This window comes from Sander lucioperca, chromosome 9 (assembly GCF_008315115.2).
Source record: "Sander lucioperca isolate FBNREF2018 chromosome 9, SLUC_FBN_1.2, whole genome shotgun sequence".
Lineage (NCBI taxonomy): Eukaryota > Metazoa > Chordata > Actinopteri > Perciformes > Percidae > Sander > Sander lucioperca.
The window spans coordinates 17733221-17758544 of NC_050181.1; the positions used below are offsets into that span (position 1 = coordinate 17733221).

General features: G+C 41.8%; 1 protein-coding gene and 1 long non-coding RNA gene across 3 annotated transcripts in view; one reads left to right on the top strand and one right to left on the bottom strand.

The window, feature by feature from the left end:
* Positions 1-25324, bottom strand: part of LOC116044937 (integrin beta-1-like) — a 34396-nt gene that overhangs the window by 4828 nt on the left and 4244 nt on the right. For both annotated transcript variants that reach the window (XM_031292490.2, XM_031292489.2), the window contains exons 2-14: positions 13735-13801; positions 12629-12714; positions 8389-8611; positions 7561-7731; positions 7234-7472; positions 6475-6630; positions 6182-6277; positions 5993-6082; positions 5279-5419; positions 4201-4403; positions 3323-3561; positions 3011-3233; positions 2120-2352 (exon numbers count right to left, since the gene is read on the bottom strand). In XM_031292490.2, coding sequence (XP_031148350.1) covers positions 2120-2352; positions 3011-3233; positions 3323-3561; positions 4201-4403; positions 5279-5419; positions 5993-6082; positions 6182-6277; positions 6475-6630; positions 7234-7472; positions 7561-7731; positions 8389-8611; positions 12629-12714; positions 13735-13801 — 2167 coding nt within the window. The remainder of the gene's footprint in view (positions 1-2119; positions 2353-3010; positions 3234-3322; positions 3562-4200; positions 4404-5278; positions 5420-5992; positions 6083-6181; positions 6278-6474; positions 6631-7233; positions 7473-7560; positions 7732-8388; positions 8612-12628; positions 12715-13734; positions 13802-25324) is intronic.
* LOC116044939 lies at positions 275-15780 on the top strand. Its single transcript, XR_004103785.2, has 3 exons — positions 275-421; positions 1127-1136; positions 15768-15780. It is a non-coding gene; the product is annotated as an uncharacterized LOC116044939 (long non-coding RNA).

Below are 25324 nucleotides of genomic sequence, written 5' to 3' on the forward strand. Positions count from 1 at the left end.
GGCATGTGAAACCACTTGCTAGTCTGGCTATCAGCAGACCAAGCTCAATCTTTTGAGATTGAACATTAGTCTGGGGAGTCTGCTCTGTATTTTCTACTGCACCAGAGACGTGATCAACGGGCATAGTTCAAATGACTCTGGACGCAATTGGATAGTCCTTCAACCAATCAGACCAACGATCCGGGTGAGGTAACAGCGACAGCAACGGGTTGCTGCGCTTCGGTGGCCGCCATGTTGAATGTAAACAAAAGCTGCTTGCCGTCACTTCTCTATCATCATCGTGTTAAACCCACCAATAGCGCGCCAGGTGGATAAGTCCGTTTGTGATTGGTCCCCGCAGATTTGTAACAGAAGCAGGATAGAATAATGTAAAGGTTTCCACCCTGAGCTGCAGGGAGAAATCAAATCGCCGGCAGATCGGGTGTGAGTACTGTCGATAGCAAAAAAAAAAACGAGCCGAATCGGTGCTAGCTAACTGGAGCTGCTGCAGCTAATGCTGAGAGCTCCCACTTAGCTAGAACGGCAGTTTTGGGGACATATCATAAAGAGTGCCTTTGTGCCTCTTAACAGACACAAAATGCAATTAAAATGTCTGTGCAACATGAACAGGGCCCTTACATGACAACAAGATGCGTTTTCAACTCAGACATTGTTTAAATTCACCTACCCTGTTAGCTGCTAGCTGCCGTCTGGGATGAGTGAGTGTGTTCAGCCAGGCTTCAGTAATAATCATCAAGCAGCAGTTCCCTGTGTATTTGTAGCATATATATCCATTTTGTGTGTGATCCATCTGGCGTTGGTGAATAGTAGTCTCTGCAGTGGTGAACTGTATGTTAGTTGCCTTAGCCAGGCTAGCAGGGCCAACCGGCATCCTTCTAATTCCTCCCCACCTTCCTCGCCTGCCGCGGCCGACAACAATCCACGGGCGCCCGCTGGTCTGGTGGATGTCCTCCAGAGGACAGTTCATGCTTTCATGGCAACATTTTTGCGTCGAAAAAAGTTTATTTCCCCCTCAAAAATAGGTAATTGAGCACTGTAGTGGTTATGATCATATCAGTGACTATGTAACTACATGGAAACGGGACAAATGATGCCTGGTTCTTGTAAAGTAACAGCGTTACAGAAGGCTGGCTGTAGTCTTGCGCTGAAGTCCCGTGGGATTTCAGTTGTAGCAGGAAAAGGTAAACAGCAGTGTGCAGATCGGAGCGTAGTGTGTGAAGAGTGAGCGGAAGTGTTCACAAGGGAAGAAGCTTGGAGTAACCTATGGAGCTAGAGCTAGCCTTCAGTAACGCTATTACTGTACAAGAAACAGGCATCATTTGGCCCGTTTCCATGTAGTTACATAGTCACTGATATGATCATAACCACTACAGTGCTCAATTACCTATTTTTGAGGGGGAAATAAACTTTTTTCGACACAAAAATTTTGCCATGAAAGCATGAACTGTCCTCTGGAGGACATCCACGAGACCAGCGGGCGCCCGTGGATTGTTGTCGGCCGCGGCAGGTGAGGAAGGCGGGGAGGAATTAGAAGGATGCCGGTCGGCCCTGCTAGCCTGGCTAGGGCAACTAACACACAGTTCACCACTGCAGAGACTACTATTCACCAACGCCAGATGGATCGCACACAAAATGGATATATATGATACAAATACACAGGGAACTGCTGCTTGATGATTATTACTGAAGCCTGGCTGAACACACTCACTCATCCCAGACGGCAGCTAGCAGCTAACAGGGTAGGTGAATTTAAACAATGTCTGAGTTGAAAACGCATCTTGTTGTCATGTAAGGGCCCTGTTCATTGTTGCACAGACATTTTAACTGCATTTTGTGTCTGTTAAGAGGCACAAAGGCACTCTTTATGATATGCCCCCAAAACTGCCGTTCTAGCTAAGTGGGAGCTCTCAGCATTAGCTGCAGCAGCTCCAGTTAGCTAGCACCGATTCGGCTCGGTTTTTTTTTTGCTATCGACAGTACTCACATACTTATAGCGATCAAGATTAACGTAAAAATTGCCCAGAGTTCTCCTTTAACATATCAGAGAATGATGATGCTGTCTGGCTTTCTATTTCTAATATTAATTATTTGATGCAAAATGTAGCAGTGACAATCGTACCCAGATGCTCCATCACGTAGACTTCCTTGGTGTCATTCCGGATGGCGTAGGTGTAGTAGAACCAGCAGTCGTTGGCATCTCGCTCTTTGCAGTGAGTCAGGGGGAAGCTCTGGTCTGTAGGCTGGGGCAGGCTGTTGCGATCCTGCACCTTGATCAGATGGAAGTAGCTGCAGTCCCGCTTGCACGTGTCCTTCTTCTCACCGGCCTCGAACGCTCGGCACTGCACACAGTCTCTGTTAAGACAGACCCAGGGTTGATTCACTCTCTGTGTTGGATTCTAGTCATTAGAGTCCCAAAACATAGTGTAATCTGCACATAATATACAGTATTCTACATAATATTTTGTAGAACATTAACTGCCCTCAGACTGCTAAAAAAAAAAATTCCCAGAAAATACTCCCTATTTTTTGATTATTATTTATGTACTTTCTAGGGTGTAAGCTTATATGTATGTGTGTTGTCTGTAGCTGCTCTTAACTGATTTCCCCTTGTGGGATTAATAAAGTTGTTGAACTGAAATAATATAAGGACACAACCTCAGTGTCTTGAATAGTAGCTACGGCCCTATCTTAGAAGAAACAGCTCTATTCTGAACAACTTAATTTATTCATACTGGCCACAATTAAGAAATAGCACTGATTTTATGAAATAAATGTACAAAGCAAGTTACAAAATATGTGCATAAATATTATATTACTGCAAAGTAGTCCATCAGTAATATTCCCTGACATTCTCTGACCTTAAAGTCAAATTTGAATAACAATTCACGGGCCTCGGTCAGGAATACAACCTCTAAACTTACATGTTTCATATCTGTGACCAGTGGGAATCCTACATTTTAAGATGTCCGAATTTCACATTTCTAGCCATGCATGCTAGCTTCACACTCACTTGTGCTCAGCGCAGACGCCAGGGCAGGTGGGACAGATCTCGCAGGTTGGACCCTGGAATTTGGGGTTGGTGCATTTGCAGAGGCCGCATTCGCAGGTACCACGGCCGTTACAGATCTGCCCGTTCTTGGCGAGGCAGGTGGACGTCTCCAGGGAGCAGTCGCAAGCGCTGCCTGTGTAGTTGGCGTCACAGATGCACTTCCTGCACTCACAGCGCCCATGTCCTGGTTAAGCACAGGATAGGGGTTAGCACAGACTTCAGAATCAAACAGGTGGCAGTCTTTTAAAATGATTCCATTGCTACAATCCTCACCTCCGCAGAGCTTGTTGTTGGAGCGGTCACAGTTGAAGTTGTCGCACTCGCAGTACTTGCCACTGTAGATCTCTGCAGGATTCTCCCGCTTCTTGCATTCGCAGGTGCCACAGACGCAGTCGCCGTTGTTGCTGCAGATATCCGTACCGTTGTCTTTGCGGCAGTTGGCATCCAGGTCCTCTGTCCGCACTTCGTCTTTGCTGCACTCGCAAAGACGCCCGATACGCCCTTCATTACACCTGACAGAAACCAGGAGGTTAACCAAAGTCAAACGGTATGAGCAGTGCATACTTTAACAATATAAAAAAAAGGATATTTAATGTTTCGAAACAAGTACTTCAAGTAAAGAACACAGGTCTGAATCTATGGGTGTGATTATCTGGGTTGAGAAAGTCAAAAACACATTTTAGAAGTTCATAATCCAACTGCTTTTCAATTGATTTATCAGAGCACCTGGTGTTTTCTAATAAGTAGTTCCCTTTTCTGGTCAGGGTCACACCCAGAAAAGTGTCTTTTTTTCCAGGAGGACCCAGCTGAGCCCAGTCCCAGACTGATGGCAGCATTAACGTAGATCCCAATAGTTTCTGTGATAACAGAATCATGGACGAAATTGAAAAAGCTAAACACAGATTCCATAGGGCCCTACATTAAGTCAGTGCTTAAAGCTAACTGCATATTTGAAAATATAAAACATTAAAAAGATAATTCCCAGTAGCTTAGGCCTGGCGGGGGGCAACTTAGACCCGGTGGACCACCAGGCTTGCAATACACTGGGGGGAAAACCCTGGAGATGTATAGTTGTGAAACTGAAAACCCACAAACCTTTAGGGCTCCACGGTACACGGTTCAGCAGGGAATCGTTTTGGCGGAGTACTTACTTGCAGGCTCCGCACTCGAAGGTCCCGTTGCCCTCGTAGCACTTGTCGCTGTTGGGCTCTCCTTTTGTGGCGCATTGACAGTCGCAGATGAAGTTCAGAACTATCTGCACCTCCTCGGTGAAGCCCTGCGGTTTGATTTTAATGACTTCAGTCTTGCCAATCGCCGGACACTTCTGGGATTCAATGGAAATCTTGAAAGACACCTGGAAGCCAGAGGAGAGTTTATAGGGTCATTAAAACTGTTAAGGAGGATGCCCTAAAGCATATCGTTCACATTTTCAGACATGACTCAGATTATTTTATGCGTTTCTCATTTATTGTTTGTTTTGAGGTGACTTTTTCTAAATGCTTGGGTTTCTTCCTTGTTTTGTCTCTTAATTGGAAACCGTCAATTCCCCAAACTGGTGGATGCTAATGTAGCAGAGGGACATAGTTGTTTACCAGCTTCACAGCTCAGAAACAGTACGCCCAGGCTTACAAGTAAGACTTGATAGGGATTCAACTTGCACCACTTGTGTTGTGGAGGCAGTGCTTTCCCCACAGTGCTATCTGAGTTCACCATGAGTGGGGATTTTTAAGAATCTTAATTTTTCTCTTTTTGTTTCAGTTGTATCATTTTCAGATTCAGATTTGTTTTTCTGATTTATCTATCAACTCTTAGACCATGCATTGTGATATGGAGAACAAAACATAAAGCAAATTATCAATACAAAAGATAAATAGCGAGGATGGATATTTAACACAAACTAAAATTATTTTAAGAGATTAAAGAAAAGGCACCTAATCCACGTACTATCCTTTAATTATGCGTCTGTAACAACAACAACAACACAAGTTTAAACATTGACGTTTGGCTTACAAAGTATTTTAGCAAATATGTCTCTGTTCTCCACAATGCTTGCATATTTACATTCAAATAAAACATGGTATTCGTCCCCCAGACAATCGTTATCACATAAATTACAAAACCCTTTGTTCCTTTCTAGACCTTTGTATCTTTCTGTTATTTTAAGGATTCTGTCAATAAAGACTCAAAGGTTACAAATTGTGCAAACAAATTGCAACAAAAAGGATCTACCTCGTCACCGATGGAGATGTTGGAGCACTTCCTGCCGTTCTCCCCCGTTCCCTCCACACCGTTCTTACAGATGGACTTGTAGGTGATGGAGACTCCCTCCGGCAGCCTGTTGTTCTCCAGAATGACCTCAGACGACAAAGACTGTCCAAAACAAGAGGATATAGGTCAATCACAACGTGTGAGGCTTCTGGGTATTATTCTATGCTTATAATATAATATATGTAAAAAAAAAAATTGTTTATCACAACAACAACAAAATCACAACCTGTGCATACAAGCCTTTTCCATGTGGGAACCCAGCTGCTTCAGGGCAGCAGATTTTAGACTGCCTGGCCTCATTAATATGGATGTTAGGGAGTGGCATGGCTAGGGCACAACTGTCAACTCTGAGTGACTTCATAAGATGGATAGCAATGTGTGCACAGTATTTATCGCCAAGGGGAAGCAGTCACAGGAATAGTGCCTTTGCTTGGATTATTTGTCTTACATGAGTAAGTACATGACCTCTTGTAGTGATTCACTGTTCTATTTATTTAGTCAAAGAATCTTTAAAAGGATGTAGGCCATTTCCCAACAGGATCAACGTATAAATATGTAACATTATAAATAAATCAAGTATATACATGACAAAAAGTGATCAAATTAAAATCACAAGTTATGTCTTAATGCCAGGGACCGTGAGATGTGATGCGAAGGCGGTGCAGTTTGACTCACATTGTAAGCATCAATAATGAGTTTGATCACGTTGCTGGAGTTGGAGGACAGCGTGCCAACAGCTGATTTAGGAATGAGATTTTTCAGCTCCTGAAAGAGACACGAGGGCCAAAGTGTAAACAAATGATAAATCTGCATCTTTCTTTTGAATTTTATGACAACACAATGTACAGAAAACAGAAAGTTTACCTTGTAAACAGGCTGAAACTCTTCAGTGACGGCAAAGATGGTCTGGATGTTGTTATCACTCAGTTTCTGAACCAAATGGGCGATGGAGGGGTAGTCCTTTTACAGAAGAACAACACACATAATTATTAATAAAAGCAGCATTCAGCAACCGTTTCAATCCCAGACTGTGTGGACAAATGTGGGTTAACATCAATAAGACATTGAGACAATCAGTAAAAGCTGAAAATGGCACAAATGCTCAGTCAACTCTCCCTGGATACATCATGCAGATTAAATACTGATAAACGACTTACATAGTAGTGGCTCATGGTGTACATGTTGTTCTCCAGGTGACACCTCCCATCGTTGGGCAGCACGATGCCGCCCAGTTTGCCGTCTCCAGCAAAGTGGAAACCAGCATCAGTGGAAAACACCAGCAGACGAGTCACGTTCCTCCAGCCGATTTGGTTCTGGGGAGACCAAGACCAACAGAGCCTTCTCGTGAATATTTTACACATTTACAAAACACTCTTGTCTAGATACAGTGCAATGGCAGAAAAAAAACACTAAAAACTAGGGGGGGAATTCGAAAATCCTATGTATCGTGATTTTTTTTTTGCGACAATTTTTAAAATTGATTATTTTCCCTAGACTCGATCTTCACCTAAATATTTTCTGTTTATACTGTACCTCCGACGGCGACTACATCATATCTGTTTCCAGCAACACAGACCGGAAGCAGGAAATGAAGAAAATCCATGTTATGTTCTTCTTTACAAAGGAAATAAATGTCAGACTGACTGACTGACGTGATGTGCGTTATTCTTGGAAAACAATCAGTTTTTAGAAATGCCTCGTGACATATTGTCTCTAGAAGTGTATTTTTCAACTTTTGTTTTCGTCAAAAGAAGGAAAAGAAAATCCCAATACTCAATACTATCGAATCCCAATACTTCTAGAATCTCAATAAATTAAAATCGCAATACAAATCCAATCGGCCCCCATGTATCGCGAAAGAATCGAGCTAAAAGCATATCGTCCCAGCCCTCCTAAAAACCCTCAACCCTTCGTACCTCACAGACGGCCACCTGCATGATGGCATCAAAGCCGCCCTCCGGAGAGTCCAGGTTCCCTGAGATCTGCTGCTGACTGACCAAGCGGTTGAACTCGTCCCCCTTGTCTGTCAGCTTCAGGACGTTCTTATAGCTGAAGGGACTGGTGCAGTTCTGGTTCCCTGTGCACGGATTGATGAGCCTAGCTGGCGTGGTGCTGATGTAAGGCATGACTGTCTTCTCCACAAAGGAGCCAAAACCTACAGAGGAGAATGTGTTTGACTCAGGATTTTAAAGATATTTGTATCACGATAGCTTTTCTGTTGATTGATATTGAGTTTCCCTTACCGATCCTGAAATCTGAGGTAATCTCCTGCATTTCCTTCATGAGGTCAGTGCCAAGGTTCTTGACGTTTTCCAAATCATCTTTCATGGAGAAGGAGAGGTCCATAAGGTAATACAGGTCGATGGGGTAGTCCTCCGCACGCTTGAACTTCAGCTCAAAAGTCTGGGGCTCACCTGAAGGGAAGAAATGTGACCAATAACATTACATTAAAAACATAACTGTTATATCTCTTGAATTAATTTGAATCTTTGTATTAATCATTTTGAAGGAGCAGGCATGAAGGAGATTTTAAAAGTAGATTTTGCCGTAAAGGTCTTCTGCTACAAAAAGCAATCCTACTTTTGGTCTATACTAAATATTTCATCTTTTCTAAAACACATTTCACACAAAATAATGACTTAATTTTAGCTCCAGAGCTGGTTGACCATTGGTTTGCCCTAACACCACAGACTGGTAAACTCCATAAAAGCCTTTGTTAACTCTTAACAACTAGCGGTGTCACGATTTGACTTTTGATTCATTTTAAGGACACGGCTTGATTCGATTTAAACATTTGTTTAGCCGCAGTGACAGCAATGCCACAACAAGAGCCATTAGATGGCAGAAAGGTATTTTACAACAACAGTTCTGAGTTTTTCAAAATTACCGAAGTGCATTTAAATGCACTATTAGTTTACAGAGACGCACATGAACACATCACAAAGTCCCGTCGGAGCCCACATGCTTTACCTACGTTGTTTGTTTCCATAACTCACTCACGGAGAAGGCAAAATGTTGACACCCCTGCTAGCAACACATTCAAAGATCTGACTATTAGTTGGAACATTTACCAGATCTGAGTGTCAGGGTGAGTTTCTGGGGCTGGATCTGGGTGATCTGCTCAGGCTTCAGTTTGTCAGATCCGTCCTTCTTGCGGTTGGTGACGGGGTTGTTCTTGTCGATATTGATGCTGCCGCGTGGGTTCTCAATTTTGGTCACTGCACAATTCCTCTTCTTCAGGGACTCCAGATCATCACAGCGGGCCGACTTGGACTCGCCCACAGTGAGGAAGTTCTGTGAAATAGCACGAGGTTTTTGCAAGGATTATTTTTAAATCTGTACTACATCCCTAACTCATTTCCTGAATATTGTTCCCTGGGCCTAAGGACATTCTAAGGGGAGATCTAATCTGTGACATAACAGATGACAAGATGTTCTTCTTAGCATCGTGATCTTGACAGTCAGTCATAGAAAGATATTGATCAATGCATGCAGGTAACAGCATGGTCCGATCACAAAATACATTTTTCACCTTGAATACACATTCCCCAAACACAAAAATATATGGTCATTTTCAAAAGGGATGTATGTGAAGAAACATCTGGAAAGGTCCCATAAATGTACAGGAATGTGTTTTGATGGGACTGGCATTAAGAAACATGTTGATAACTAGCACAGTCACACACAACTACATATGGACAAACATGTTACAGGAACAGGAATGTCACTTTTAATATTTAAAGATAGTGTCAAAAGAAACTTATCTAGATGCCAGAAGTAACAGTTTGTTCTGCTTTTGGTTAAAATTTGGGGTATGACAATTTTCTGGATCTCTGACAGGAAATCAAAACTATTTTCAACCTATGAGGCCTCTGGAATTAATCGGTCTGTTTTTTCAGGCCATTGGTGTTCGGCAGCAGGAGACGTGGAGAAACAGATGCCTGGAAGCCTGGCCAAGAATATAGATTAGATGCACATGCTATCACACAAAGCATAGCCGAGGAGAACTTGAGACAATGGACTCGGTCAAAACAAAAATAGTGCTTTGACCCAATTCTTTCAAAACCACATGACCCACAGACGCCTTGTTTTCTCCCCTGCATTTTGCCGAACACAAGCAGATACAATTTCTTCGAGAGATTAAAAATCACAGAAATACAAGACAACTATTGTTCTGGAGAATAGTTCGGTTGCGGGGTGATTACTGGAAATGAACAAAGTAGATTATATACAGACAAAAATGAATAGTTTTGTCATCCTACAGTGAGGAAAATAAGTATTTGAACACCCTGCTATTTTGCAAGTTCTCCCACTTAGAAATCATGGAGGGGTCTGAAATTGTCATCGTAGGTGCATGTCCACTGTGAGAGACATAATCTATCCAGAAATCACAATGTATGATTTTTTAACTATTTATTTGTATGATACAGCTGCAAATAAGTATTTGAACACCTGAGAAAATCAATGTTAATATTTGGTACAGTAGCCTTTGTTTGCAATTACAGAGGTCAAACGTTTCCTGTAGTTTTTCACCAGGTTTGCACACACTGCAGGAGGGATTTTGGCCCACTCCTCCACACAGATCTTCTCTAGATCAGTCAGGTTTCTGGGCTGTTGCTGAGAAACACGGAGTTTGAGCTCCCTCCAAAGATTCTCTATTGGGTTTAGGTCTGGAGACTGGCTAGGCCACGCCAGAACCTTGATATGCTTCTTACAGAGCCACTCCTTGGTTATCCTGGCTGTGTGCTTCGGGTCATTGTCATGTTGGAAGACCCAGCCTCGACCCATCTTCAATGCTCTAACTGAGGGAAGGAGGTTGTTCCCCAAAATCTCGCAATACATGGCCCCGGTCATCCTCTCCTTAATACAGTGCAGTCGCCCTGTCCCATGTGCAGAAAAACACCCCCAAAGCATGATGCTACCACCCCCATGCTTCACAGTAGGGATGGTGTTCTTGGTATGGTACTCATCATTCTTCTTCCTCCAAACACGGTTAGTGGAATTATGACCAAAAAGTTCTATTTTGGTCTCATCTGACCACATGACTTTCTCCCATGACTCCTCTGGATCATCCAAATGGTCATTGGCAAACTTAAGACGGGCCTTGACATGTGCTGGTTTAAGCAGGGGAACCTTCCGTGCCATGCATGATTTCAAACCATGACGTCTTAGTGTATTACCAACAGTAACCTTGGAAACAGTGGTCCCAGCTCTTTTCAGGTCACTGACCAGCTCCTCCCGTGTAGTTCTGGGCTGATTTCTCACCTTTCTTAGGATCATTGAGACCCCACGAGGTGAGATCTTGCATGGAGCCCCAGTCCGAGGGAGATTGACAGTCACGTTTAGCTTCTTCCATTTTCTAATGATTGCTCCAACAGTGGACCTTTTTTCACTAAGCTGCTTGGCAATTTCCCCGTAGCCCTTTCCAGCCTTGTGGAGGTGTACAATTTTGTCTCTAGTGTCTTTGGACAGCTCTTTGGTCTTGGCCATGTTAGTAGTTGGATTCTTACTGATTGTATGGGGTGGACAGGTGTCTTTAAGCAGCTAACGACCTCAAACAGGTGCATCTAATTTAGGATAATAAATGGAGTGGAGGTGGACATTTTAAAGGCAGACTAACAGGTCTTTGAGGGTCAGAATTCTAGCTGATAGACAGGTGTTCAAATACTTATTTGCAGCTATATCATACAAATAAATAGTTAAATAATCATATATTGTGATTTCTGGAATTTTTTTTTAGATTATGTCTCTCACAGTGGACATGCAGCTACGATGACAATTTCAGACCCCTCCATGATTTCTAAGTGGGAGAACTTGCAAAATAGCAGGGTGTTCAAATACTTATTTTTCTCACTGTAAATCACACAGGACATAACATTCTGTACATACACACCATATTTTTTTCAGACTGTAAAGGCACATGGTACTAGTTTATGGAGCTCTTAAGTGATGTGATTCCTTTGTAATTTTGGGGTTGATTTTGAACATCAAATGCCCGGCTCGGGCTATGAGAGGATTAAACCAAATGTAGTTCAGGGCTGCAGATGTTTCACCTTCGGCAACCAAACACGACTGCACTCCAAAATTGCTGTCATGTTATGATTTCATAAGCTCAGAGGAAGATGGGCAAGATTTAACAGGAATGCAGATCTGTCTTGACAAATGCCAAATTGACATAAATACCCAACCCAGAGAGATTGAGAGTTGTTCACTAAGAGACTCACCTTGGTGAGTAGTTTCAGAGGAAGTACTGAAACTGAGTTTCACAAATAAGATCACTGGTTTATACAATTAATTGGTTAATGATATTTGGGGATGACTATCGAAGCTTCAGATAATCACAATATTTCTGGTCCTGGTGGGGATATAACAACAAAACAGGTTGAGGCATTCACTGCATATTTTACTTATCAACAAATGTCAAGTAACATCAGAAATGTGTGTCACTAAATTGCATTACAAAGACTTGTTTCTGGGTGATTTGTCCGTTTCTCACACCTATTAATTTGAAGTTATAACAGAGCAGGGTCTCATACTCTATCACAGGATAAATGACAAGTTTACAGTCCAGTTCCAACTATTCACGTTAACCTCATGCTCCTCAAGTTCCAAGTCTTGCAGAGTGAACCTGAAGAAGCTGCAAAACGTGCTGTTCACCATTTTATTTCATGTAGCGATAAAAATACCTCTAAAACATTTCTTGCACAGCGTAACATATAGCCTAGTTCTATAACATTTGTTTGTCCTACCACTATGAAAAATATACAATCTGTCAAGGAGTGAACATACATTTGATATTAACCTCACGCTCCTGTAAATACGTATTTTCCTGTACTGCGGTCTGTTGACTCAGCCACAGCAAGAATACTTGCCTTGGGTACAGAACACCTCTAATTAAAGTTTTTATCAGCCAAAGTTTCCACTGTGAGACAAGAAGCAGCAGCACTCATGTTTACAATAATGGAGTAGTTGTAGTTTACTTGACTTTGGTCGAAAGACAAGAGAGAGCAAGTCTCGCCAATCTCTTAACTCTCAAGTACTACTGTGCATTTGTTTGTGCATGTACTTATAGTGCACATACACTTTATAGATGTATTTATTTGTCTTTTGAAATGTTGGCGTTCACAAAATGCACAAAATGATGACAACCAGCTGGGTCTGTTAGCCGTTTTTGTGCAATTCAACCATTAAGCAACGCTGCCACAAAACATAAACTCGGAACATGCCACACCAACAGTTTAGGAATATTCAAGAGAACTTTTCATTCATATGATAAAACACTTTGGTGGCAGTTTTAGCGATCCAACTCACTTCATCTGCACACCAGCCACACGTCTCGGCCACCTGGATGCATTCCCCACATGACTGTGCGTTCGCCTTGATGCATATGCTTCCCTCTGAAAGAGACAGGGTTGCTTTTAGCTGAGATGAGGAAACACAGTTTAGCATTAGCTCACTAACTCAAACCAGCTTGGGTTTGTGGCTGCAAAAACACAACCCCTTCCCATTTTTCAGAAAACTGAGTCATGCTGAGAGAAGCTCTAGGCAGCTCACCAAGTGATGACTTCACCTTATAAAAAAAAAAAAATAAAGCCTCCCAGCAGCCAACAGGACCCACAGAGTCGTAAAACCATGAATGAAGAATGGCAAAATGGGAGTAGTTAAGTTGATAAAAGCACCGCTTTATTGCATTGTGCTTAAGAAACTAAGAGAGGTCCATGTTTGGCCCAATGTACAGAGCATGTCAGGTCAAACCATGATAATCAACATACACATAAGTGGAACAATGAATAGCATAAGGGGACTGTTGCACTAGGGTGACTGTTAACACAGCTGAAAAACATGCTAGGGCTTAGCTCAACAGTTAAGATAAGCAAAAACAGAGCCACACTTTAACAAATCTATTAGGGCTGGGTGTAAAAAGAACCGATTTTCCGATTTAAAATCGATTTTCATTTGAATGATCCAATATCGATTCATGAAATCTCATAAAAATGTCATGCTAGCTTGTCCGGAAGGGGTTAAATAATGCTCCAAAGTTAGGCTACATTTTAGCGAGGGAAAAACTGGCATGGAGGTTTTCAAAGGGGTCACCTTCAGATATCTGAATGAAATGTGACTTCATACCCACTGACTGTAGAGCTGCACGTTGTGTGTTCATGTTAAATAAAAGAATACATGAATTTAACTGTGTTGGGGTCAGTTCTTAATGTAAACATTAATAATGCAGCAGGTTAGAGGGAACCTTGTACAATTGTAGAATCTCTTTCATATCCAAGCTAAATTGATTTTGTAACCAAAACATCCAAAATCGGCATTGAATCGAAAATGGAATCGAATCGGGACCTCGTGAATCGGAATCGAAAAACCGGTGGCGGTACCCAGCCCTCATATCTATAACGTTTGTTTGCTCTTACCTTGCTGTGCCCAGCTGCCACAGAGGACCGATGACAACGTGGCTATTAAAAGTAGCCACAGAGCCATCTGGAAAGAGAATAAACAAAAACTCAGTGATGGAAGTTGAAACCAACATGAAAGAACAGAAAAAGATCAACATCAGACTTCTTTGTCACGAGTGTTGGTCACTGCTAACAGACAAAAACGGTGTTTTGTGTGTGTGTGTGTGTGTGTGTGTGTGTGTGTGTGTGTATAACAGTCACTTTTTAATGTGACAGAGAGCTATCTTTAAAACATGCGTGACAAGTGTGACCACCAGGGTGGGAAATTAGCACCCGCCACCAGCCAATGGCAGGTACTTTTTCTAAGTGGCGGGTGACTTTTCCTTGTATAGCAGCCACAGTGGTGGGCGGATTGTAAAACATTCCTCGTAACGGATTGGACAGCTTTTGTCAAAGAATGCTGTTGCTAAGAAATAATGCTTATAGGAGTCGCGTTACGTTACTGCTAATGAATGCCCAACATTTCCGGATTTTGTCTCTCGCAACTTCATTGCAACAAAAAATACAAAAGACATCGCAACTTTTATCAATTTTTTTGCTCCCGCAAAATCAGGCATTTTGGGCCGCAACAATCTCAAAAAAAGGCCGCGGAATCCTGGAGGGACTGATTAATGCTATGTTACTGAGAGATGAGTCAATATTTTTTTTTGTTCATTAAACATGTAGGCCTACAATTACTGTAGAATATGACCAAACACAATTTTACCATGATCTCGCAGGCTTTTTTTCACATCACTTTTCATTTGCCTATATTAATCAAATATTTATTAATAAAAAAAAATAATGTATTGAAGCAATTAAAAATATGTTGGTGCACTTTCTATAAATTTGAATTCCGGAAAAAGTGGCTGGTAAAAAATATAAGTGGCTGGTAAAATTGGGCATCAAAAAAAGTTAATTTCCCACCCTGGTGACCAAAGACAACAAACTGCACATTTCCCTTTGTGGTACAGCTGTACAGAGGATTTTAAATGTGCCTCCATGTCCGTTAGTAAACACTACCAAGTCTACCATTAACACAGCAAATCCCCCTTGAAAAGGTTCTAAAGGCCTGGTGACTCTTAAAACAACAGTTCCATTTTAAAGAATACATTAATGTTAACAACATCCTCTGTGACTGTGTCTTCCTTACACCTATCATGCCATCTGTTATGTACAGGGCTGTAGGCAGCAGAGGGGAGGAGCACCTCTCATTTTGCCTTTTCCAAATATGGAGAGAGGATCAGCTGGCGTCAGCTGCCAGTTCATCAGCACTTCACTTTGATGAAACCACCCTACTACATAGTGAGTGTGGTTTGGACACATTGATGCAGATCTAGGCCTGTTATGTTGGTGTAAAGGTCGCTGTTATCTCGGCAGGGCATCTCAGATAAGACGTGACGAGAGAGAGAGACAGACAGACAGAGGAAGTCAGAGAGACGCTTGAGGAGACATAAAATGTTGCGTAAAAGGTGAGGTGTTCACGTGGCCAGGTTAGCTCAGTTGGTAGAGCGGGCGCACATATGTAGTGGTTTACTCCTCGACGCAGCGGCCGCGGGTTCGACTCCGACCTGCGGCCCTTCGCTGCATGTCATTCTCCCCTTTCATGTCTTCATCTGTCCTGTGAAAATAAAGGCCTAAAAATGCCCCAAAAATAATCTTAAATAAATAAAGTGAGGTGTTCAGTCTTACCCAGAGTGATTCATAATGAGTCTAACAGCAGACGTGTAATGACTGAAACAGAGCAGCAGCAGAAGCTTTAACAGCCTACTCAGAGGACAGACATCTAAAACTGCCACAGAATGCAAATGGAGAGGAATACCTGTGGTTCATTGACAAGTCCTATGATGTCTCTCTCTACCACACTGAGCTGCTGAGCATTAACCAACAACAGAACTCAACAAAGGCGGTTTAAGATTGTTAGTTTGAAAGCGAGTTGGAAACAGAGCTCAACAGTGTGGTATCAGAGTTGAAAATCCCATTCATTGCTCCATAAGGATTTTGATCATCAGCCATAATGTCTAAACCATCCGAGTGGACTGACCACGAGCTGTGAGATTGTGAAACGAAGGTTTCAGCTCCTGTAGAAGCCACAAGTCCGTATGAAATCAACCTGGTGTTATAAGAAAAACATTTGTGATGTCATGGAGAAGTACTACACTACCCACAAGCCTAAACATACCAGCAACGTCTCTGATTGGTGGGGGATCGCTGTTACCATGGAAATGTTTACCGCACCTGCAAACCCGCAAACTGCTAGTGAGCTGCTATCACTGAAGTCTGTGGTTGTTTCTGTACACAGTCCTGTACTTTCGCGGTTTTCAAAATGTTTGTTTGCGCCAAATCCAATGTTTTATGGTCACAATTCATCTCGTAGCTGGTTGGCTTTGTTCCAGGCTTAAAACTCTTTATATAAGCATTTAATGAAACGTTGAAAAAGGGAAAATCACGCCTGGAACTGGAGCTATTCAAAAAGTGGGCGGTCAGTGTTGTGCTTTATAGCTTTGGTGGTGGGTCAACATTTTTTCAGTTCTGTGCAGAAAAAAACAGCTAAGGCAGAAAAGAACTAGGTGTGTTCACGCTTGTGTGTTTTCCCATATTTGGTCAGGATATTTTATGCCTCTTCCTGAATCTCTGCCATTCCCTACAACTCTGGTGACACACTTCCTTGACTGTCTGCCCATTCCTCAAACTCACTTACTGTGTATTTGCCCCACTAAGGAAATCAAGCAGGGTTGTAGCTAAGTCAACAGCTGTGTCCCAAAATAGTCTAGTCCTGCTTATTCACAAACTGCCAGTGTCGGTCAACAAAGGTGCCATTTCTATTTACACTACACAACAAGAAAATACTCTTTACAGTTAACTATGAGTGATGTAGAGGTAAAACTGGTGGCTGTACATTCTTCAGCAGATGCCCAGTGAAAAGGTGTACGTCTTTGCTGCAGTGCTGTGGGTAAGAGCACACAGGCATCTGCAAAAACAACCACATCCTGTGAAAAGGATGCCTAATGACCAACTTAAATGTGAGTTTCCCCTTAAGTGCTTTTGTGATAGTTATCGTACTGCTGTGGGGAACGGTGAAAGATAAAACATGTCAGATAAAAATAAAAGTCACACTGAAAGATTTGGAGCACAGTGGGGGATGGAAAACGTCTGACATCTGACAGAAACAGCAGAGCCAAATGTGATTTTTATTTGGCGTTTTAAAGTGCCTTTTAACATCTGGCCAGGGGCAACACATGGAAATGATTTTCTGTTAATCAACAGGGCACTGTCTCTTTTAAATATACTTACGAACTAACACAAAGAAGAAAAGCAAAACAGACAAAAACGTTCAACACACAACATACCCAAGCAAGATGCTTAAATAAATTCAAGTCTACACCAAGTGAAAAGACTTTCTACACTATTGGGGCTCCTCCCCAACATTCATGAAGTACAGCTTTGTTTACCCCTCTGGGGCTCATTCTGCACAGGGCTGCAAATTACAGAGAGCTGACAGATTGGGAGGCATTCAGGGTCTCCGATGCCTGTGTGTGCCACATAATGGAATTAGGGAGGCACTGGCATTTCTGGTAATGATCTTGGGGCATGATAGCTTTGGAAACATGCTTGCTTCAACGTCTACCCTAAATGAAATAAAAATCCTTCTCAACCCATCTGCCTTTTTGAAAATGTACATCTACTCTTTTGTTACTGCCACAGCTCTCATCAGACAAATATGTACGAGATAATTCAACTGACTCAACTAATAAGACCAGTGGCTTTCAAGAAGAGTCTCACTGCCTGTTCAGCTTCAAAGCAGTAAAGAGAGTGATAGCTGAAATATTGTATGACCGTTGGAGGAGGAGACTTGACTGGTTCACTAGAAATGGCAGGACATAAAAGTCGGCGCTGCTTCCACAAAGATAACGTCACAGCTGATAAGAGCCAACAGCAACTTTGGGCAGAGGCGGACTGATAAACCTGATCCATACCAGAGTGCAACTGCTCCTCATAACTGTGAAACATGATAGAAGGCCAACGGGTATGGGGTGAATTAATTAGGGAGAAAGAGGTCAAAAAAGCATCTAATAAATATACGTTTACCACAGTGTAGCATTTCCAATCAATAGTCCCCTTCATGTATTGTATCTAGCAAAAGACTGCCTGGGTTGGTCAATCAACGGCCTACTGTTTCCACAAAGTGACCCACTTTTCTCCAAAGCAAGTAGATCTGCAAAAATTAAATTGATCAGTTGTCAACTATTAAAATGAATTGGCAACTTTTTTTTTCCCCTTTTAAAAGATTATTTTGGCATTTTAGGCATTTATTGGATAGGACAGTTTAGGCATGAAAAGGGAAGAGAGAGGGGGGGGAATGACATGCAGCAAAGGGCTGCAGGTTGGAATTGAACCGGGGGCCGCGGCAGCAAGGACTGAGTCTCTGTACGCCGGGCGCACGCTCTACCAGGTGAGCTACCCAGGCGCCCCAATCGCCAACTATTTTAATAATGGATTCAGCGGGTATGAGCCATTTTTTTAAATGAAAAAGTAAAACTTTTGGTTCCAGCTTGTTAAAGGTGAATAGGTTCTAGTTTCTTCTCTCCTCTGGGACAGTAAACTGAACATCTTTGAGCTGTGGACAAAACAAGACATTTGAGGACGTCTGACATTTTATAGACCAACAACTAACTAACTAATCGAGAAAATAAGACAGAATAATCGACAATGAAAATAATCAGTTGCAGCCCTAAAAGCAAGACAATTTACCTGACTTCTTTAAAAGTAGAAAGTTATCCTAATGATTGAACACCTGAACAGAAAAGTACAGCACCATCTACCAGCTGGATCTCATTAATGTTCATTTTTTGTAATCCAAACTGAAGCCCACAGTTGAAGCTACTGTACTTCACCTGTCCCACACATCAATGGAGAAAATCTGTTGACTACACGTGAGGCCATGTTACTTCTACTTACTAGAGAGCAGATACTTTTACAATGTCTTACTCTACTCATCCTCCTTTTTCAACCCCTACCTTTGTCCCTCTTGCCAAGCACACACTATGGTCTATGAGGAGTCGTGATGACAGACCTGAGAGCCTAATATTTAGAGTAACAGGAGCACAGTGTCGAGTCATGACTTTGTATGGTCAGGCTGGAGAAGACAGAGACGACACATGCTTTGTGTTCGTGATGCTGAAGGTTAGCGTCACAATTTCATTTATAATTCTACCTCTGTTATTAATAGCAAGAGCTGCTCAGATATTTTCAATACAAGCACAGTAACTGTGACTGTGGTTTGCCTGCAAATTGTCAAATATGGACGTGTCGGAATGCAATAACACAAAGCCGGGTCTTGCTGAGTAAGAGCTTACATACTCCTCTGACTTTATGGATACATTGGTTTAAGGCTGCAGTCTGTCTGATCAAATTGCAAGCAAATTAAACTCCACAAGCAACCAATCACAGTCATAGGAAACAATTGTGCTGAGGTATTACGAGTTTCAGTCATTAAGAGCCTCTAGTTCCAGCTATGCAAATGTGAGGATTTGCTGCTTTTCTAGGTCATACACGACAATGAACTGAATATCTTTGGACTGATGTTTGGATAAAACTAGTAGGAGATTATGATGGCCATTTTCTCACATTTTATAGATAAAGTTATTAATTGAGAAAATAATTACCAGACTAATTGCTAATCGTTTCTAATTCTTGTCATCAACCAGCTCAAGCTACAAGATCGCTTCCCGTTTTGTACGTTTCGATATAGAAGACAGTGAAATTTAACGTAATAAAAAGGTTTGATATAATCAAGATGGCTGTGGTTGGTTTGAAAAGGTGAAGACATTTCGAATCAGAAACTACACACTAGACCAGAATAATGAGGTTGGTGTTCGCGACCCCCCCACAACAAGAAAAAAAACTGTAAACCGGTGTCAACAGCCGTTTCTACACGCCTGCTGATTTTGAGTGATTTTTGTGAATGCTCTGATTAATACATGTAAACAAATAATGCTTTGTTGTAATTACAGTTTACTTTTAGCAGCTAGCACACAGCCTTGTCCAATGTGCTCCAGGCTCTGTGGATTTTTGCTGCGTTTGTGACCTTTTCTCTCCCCCTGATCCACCTTCAGACCTTGTTCTGTGTCCCACGACCTCCCGATTTACAAATGAAGCTCTGAAGAGAACACATGTACCAAACTCACACAGTAATGTAAAAAAACATTCCCCGGTCTAGAATGTGTTATTTCATTATTTTTTTCCCTCCAACCATCTGGCGACCCCCAGGTTGAGAACCACTGCACTACGATACGATACAACTTTATTGTCAGCCAAGGCTGAAATTCTTTGTGCAATATCACTAGACAACATCTGCTGGGTGCAAGGGTGACCTTCTGTTTCCAATTTCTTCAGCCACTCAAATCAGTCTGCTGTTGTGCTCTGGGACGGTTCGGTAAAAAACAACCATGCCAATCAGAGCTTTGCAGTCTGTATTAAGAGAGCGGGAAAGTCATCTTCCTGTACCGGACAGAAAAAAAACAGAAAAATTGCCACAAAAAGAACAATAAGCACGGATTAAATGTACACAGCTGTACCTGTTGAACTAAGTGATGTAAAATGTTTGTTTTTTTAAAGAATTTCCCCCAACAGCTGCTGAGAGGAGCTGACTGAAACTCAATCCTCTGCAGCGCCTCCGTGTTATAGTCCACTGCCTGCCATCAGCCTGACAGGTCAGAGGCGTTTGATTCAATCTGCAGTCTGAAAGTGCACCTCAGGGACCAGAGCCACGCTCTCTCTGATGGAAAGTCACAGAAAGCATTCCTCTGCTCACACATGTAGTTTGCAAATAATCAACTCCCTGTTTGACATCTCCGCCTACTTGACAGTGGCATTCCTCTTTCTGTGGTGAAGGAGAGACGGCACTGAGAGAACACCTTCTCTGATGGACAGCATGGGAGTGGATGTTGTTACCAATTTCCTGAGGGAAATCCTAGCATTGCTTTTTCCTGAGAGGTGTTTCTCATAATTTGTCCACCCCGTTTATATCAATGGGGGAAAGCTCCTCGGCCTCGTGCCACCCCCGTCACCCAGCGCGTGTAGCCAGGTCATGTTTGAAGAAAAAGGAATATTCCTTCACTAAAAACAGAGCTGGGATTTTCCCAAGGAGTTTAACATGAGGACTTTGAATCAGACTCTGCAGACATGTGTCACCACTGCTTCTTTGTTCACCCCTTCCCCTGTTCACTGACTAGGGAAACGCACTACGCGTAGTCCAGGAGACTTCCTCTTGATAATGCCACTCACTGATATTGGGAAATACTGTCTGCACTAATAGCTTTATTAGAGGTTTAGGTCAGTTATTACAGCCACAAAATTGAAGGAAAAAAAACAAACAAAAACTGGTGGGTCGGGTGGCTAATAGGGCGGCAGGATCTGAGGAAAAAATGCGATATACGATAATGTTGTTGAATATCACGATAACGATATTACTTGCGATAAATAAACAGATATTAAAGTGTACTCAGTTCTGCTGCTTTCAGTGTTCTGCTAAAATACAACAAACTGCTTGTTGAATTTAAAACTAATGAAAGGAAATAATTTCCAACATTCTTTTATTGAACAAATTGAACATTGAATTGAATATAAAAAGAATGGCCGTTACATTATAAAGTGCAGTGTTCTACAGATGTTCTCTTTCAACTAACACATAAATCTCGGAGTGTCTTTCGCAATACGTCACAGCCTTTTTGTTGCGGCAGTGGATATAAAAAACACAATATATTGTGCAACCCTAGTGTCTGATATGTAGGCCTAAGTAATACGTGGATGTTGTTCAAGTGAAAGAGTTGTATTATCTGATTAAAAGAGGATATATGTTACTGTTACAGATGATCTGCCTTCCGGACACGTCTGGGACTTGCTGCAGCTCATATGGCTTTGGTGTGGTCTGAAGGTGGAGCAAGGCACATCTGTGAATGTTTAGTAATCTAGTAATCCAAAGTCCATGTTTAGACTGGGGAAGACCACGGTTCAACAAGTAGGCCTGATAAAGTCCCTCTGTATAGGCTAGTTGAGTTTATGGCGTATGTGCTGTCGAATCAAACATTTTGACTTTGGTCAGGTTTTGTTTACAGAACTCTAGGACGACAAACATGAAACATACATAAAAACATGAATGAGAAATGACCCTAAAAAACCCTAAAAATATTTTAAATGAGACATTTCTGCACCTCCCCCAACACAAAGAGTTTCCTGCTAATTATGTTTTGCTTATACATAGCTTCCTTCTACACTGGTAGTACAAATTACAGAGATGCAGGGCCTCAACTAACGTTTATTGTCATTGTCGATCATTTTCTCAATTAATCGATTAGTTGTAGATAGCTCAGTGTTTCCTCTATGTTGATTTTGTAGTGGCGGCCCGCCATGGCAAAATTTCTGCCGCCATGGTATCAGAAATAGGGCAGACACACAATGTAGTCGCGGTTGCCTTTTAAATGATCCAGGGTTGTTGTTCGGACGGTCTGCCCCTACTGCTAAAATAAATCCTAAAAGGAAAAACTGTAGCTGCTCTATAAAATATAAGAAAAGCCCAAGATGACGTCCTCAAATGTCTTGTTTTGTCCACAACTCAAAGATATCAGGTTTACTGTCACAGAGGAGAGAAGACACTAGAAAATATTCACCTTTAACAAGCTGACATCAGAGAAGTTTGACTTTTTTTTTTTTTTTAAATGACTCAAACAGATTAATCGATTATCAAAATAGTTGGTGATGAAAGCTTTAGTGCGTAACTTTTAGCTATCAATGAACGTCCGTTACATTCAAGCCATTGCCAAATTAGTTTCTACAAAGCTAATTAAGACCATCAGCTCCACACAACTCTCTCTGGATTTCTCAGTGTGACTATGTTCAGAAGATTGTGGCGTCTGGTGACTTTCCCACACAGAAACTCAACTGAAGACAATGACCTCTTCTGAAGAGTCCATCATGTTTTTTTAATCCTCCGTGTCCTCCTTGGCTACTAGCAACTGCGTGGAGGAGAGGTGGGGGGGGTGCGGTCATGGAAGGCTTGTATCATGTGGACGCACCAACAGTGTTGTTGTCATTACTTAGAATTCCATGGGGGAGACAGAAACTACACACTACAGCTTTAATTTTAAAGTTGCCATCTAATTGATTAATCACTGCAGCTCTACAGAGAGAGAACAAATGGGATTATTTCAAGTTGTCTGATGGCGGATTTTGTGTTGGAATGGGAGGTAAAAAATTAGCCCAGTCAGTAAACAAACAAGTTGCACAATGCACCCCTTTCCTGAGTGCACATTTTATGCAACATAGTGTTGGTACAAATAGCAAGAAAATAGCTAAATGAATGAGTGCCAATTCTAAAATGAAACAAATAAGCAAGCAGGACTAAAACACAAACAGCTGAAGCCCACAGCTCCTCTGTGTACATGCACAACTGGAAGTATTGCAAAAGCTACCACAATGCTATCTAGTTTCTCAGTGGTTCCTGGTTTCATGCGAGTAGAGGTTAACCACACTGTGCATCGCTTATGGTTGGCTCACTTTTTTTCTCTCTCATAAAAAGAGTAGAGCACATTGACCCAACTTCCACATAACAATGTGAACTTGCATGCTGTTGCTTAAATACTGAAATGCATCACAGATGTAGGCTAGACTGTGCCTAATTGAGACCACCTCACGCTACTGTTTCAGCTGGTATTTTAACATTACCTCTAAGAAGGGATTCTAGAAATTGGATTCAGTGAAATGAGACAGGCTTTTTATTTATACACCCTTCTTATAGCCATAACACTTCTTACAGTGTTTATATCTTTTTACTGGACAGTATCCAAACTATGTAATGCATAGCTCAACTAGGGCTGCACAATATATTTGTTTATTATCGTCATGGCAATATCAACTGGTGCAATAAACACATCGCGAAAGGCTGCTACAAATCGTGAAAGACACTCAGAGGTTTTTGGTGTTAGTTGAAAAGGAAATATCAGTTGATAACTGCACTTTTAAAAAGTAACTCATTCTTTTATAGTGCTGCCTTTTATGTTCAATTCAATGTTCAATTGGTTCAATAAAAGAATGATGGAAATGATTTCCTTTCATTTGTCTTAAATTCAACAAGCAGTTTGTTGTATTTCAACAGAAAACTGAAAGCAGCAGAAATGCAGAACTGAGTACACTTAACCCTTGTGTTGTCTTCCCTTCAACCGTGACTTTTTTTTTTCGACGTTTTTTTTCACAGTTTGTTTTTGCTTTTTCCAATGTTTAAAATTTTAAAATTTTTCTTCTACACATTTTCAGCGCTTATTTCTACATCCTATATTTTGTGATATAAAACAAAAATTTAAAACGGGTCAGTGTGACCCGAAGTCAACGTCTGTGAGTAACATGCAAAGTCAAACGTAGCATTCAACACAGGTCAGCATTGTTCCCGCTGGGTGGGTCATCTGGTGGTCCACAAACTGAATGGGGTGCCCATCTTCCCCCCCCCCCCCAGCTCTGTTTGCCAGCCGGTCAGCCAAGCAGCCTCCACCTGCTGTAGAAAGTCACAGTACCCTCCCAGTCCATTAGCTGCCCAAACAACTCAGCATGGCTCCGCCTCCATTTCCTTGATTAAATCACTCCCAGGCAGCCGCTATTCTCCCCAACAGGCTGCTGAAGGATCAGGAAGAACACCTCGCTTCGGACTGCAAACACAGCACGTTGGAAGGAAACCCAAACTACACGCAGGATTACCTCCTCTATGCAGCCAACATCTGCCGTGACGCTTGATACTGAACTTTAAAAGTGCTGTCAAACTAGATGGTCCCAGGCAAAGGCGGTTTCTTGAGACAAAGCATCAGAAAAGGACACATGTTGACCATCTGACATCCAGCCGACTATAAAAATGCTTGAAAGGATTAATACAATAATTAATCAGCAAGGTGATTCATCAATTGAGGATTAATCATAACATCCCAGACTCTTACATTACCAGCATTCTGAAAAAGAAAATAAGGAGAAGCTTCTAAAGGCTTCAAAAAGCGTAAAGTAAAATAACTATTCTGTGGCAAAAAAAAAAAAAGTAGAATGCTAAATAAAGAGTAAAGCAAGATTTCAATTTTGACATGCTTAAACATGTTAAACGTACGTTTTAATATCTAAAAGCTATATAGAAAATCTGTCAAATTCTCATAGAAATTTAGGTTATGAAAGAGTTAATTCAGTCTGCAGTAGGCTATATTTTGGGGGGTTTTGTCTGCCATGTGGAGGAGATCCCGATCTCCCAGGCCTCCTCAGAGAGATGAGATAACACATTCCACCTTAACTGGCTCCATACTATTTGGTGGGGGGGGGAAACTACGTCACTGAAATATGGGGCGCTTTTACCACTTCTATCCAACCAGAACCCAGAGTTTAACGTAGAGCGAGTATGACGACATGTTTGACCCTAAAAATCCCTACGGGCAGGTTTTAAAATGTCGTTTCCTCCCTCAGTCGGTATGTAAAAAAGAGGCTGATTCCATTTCCAACACCGTATGAATGAAGTTATTTGCAAAGGCCTTTTAAGTTAGATATG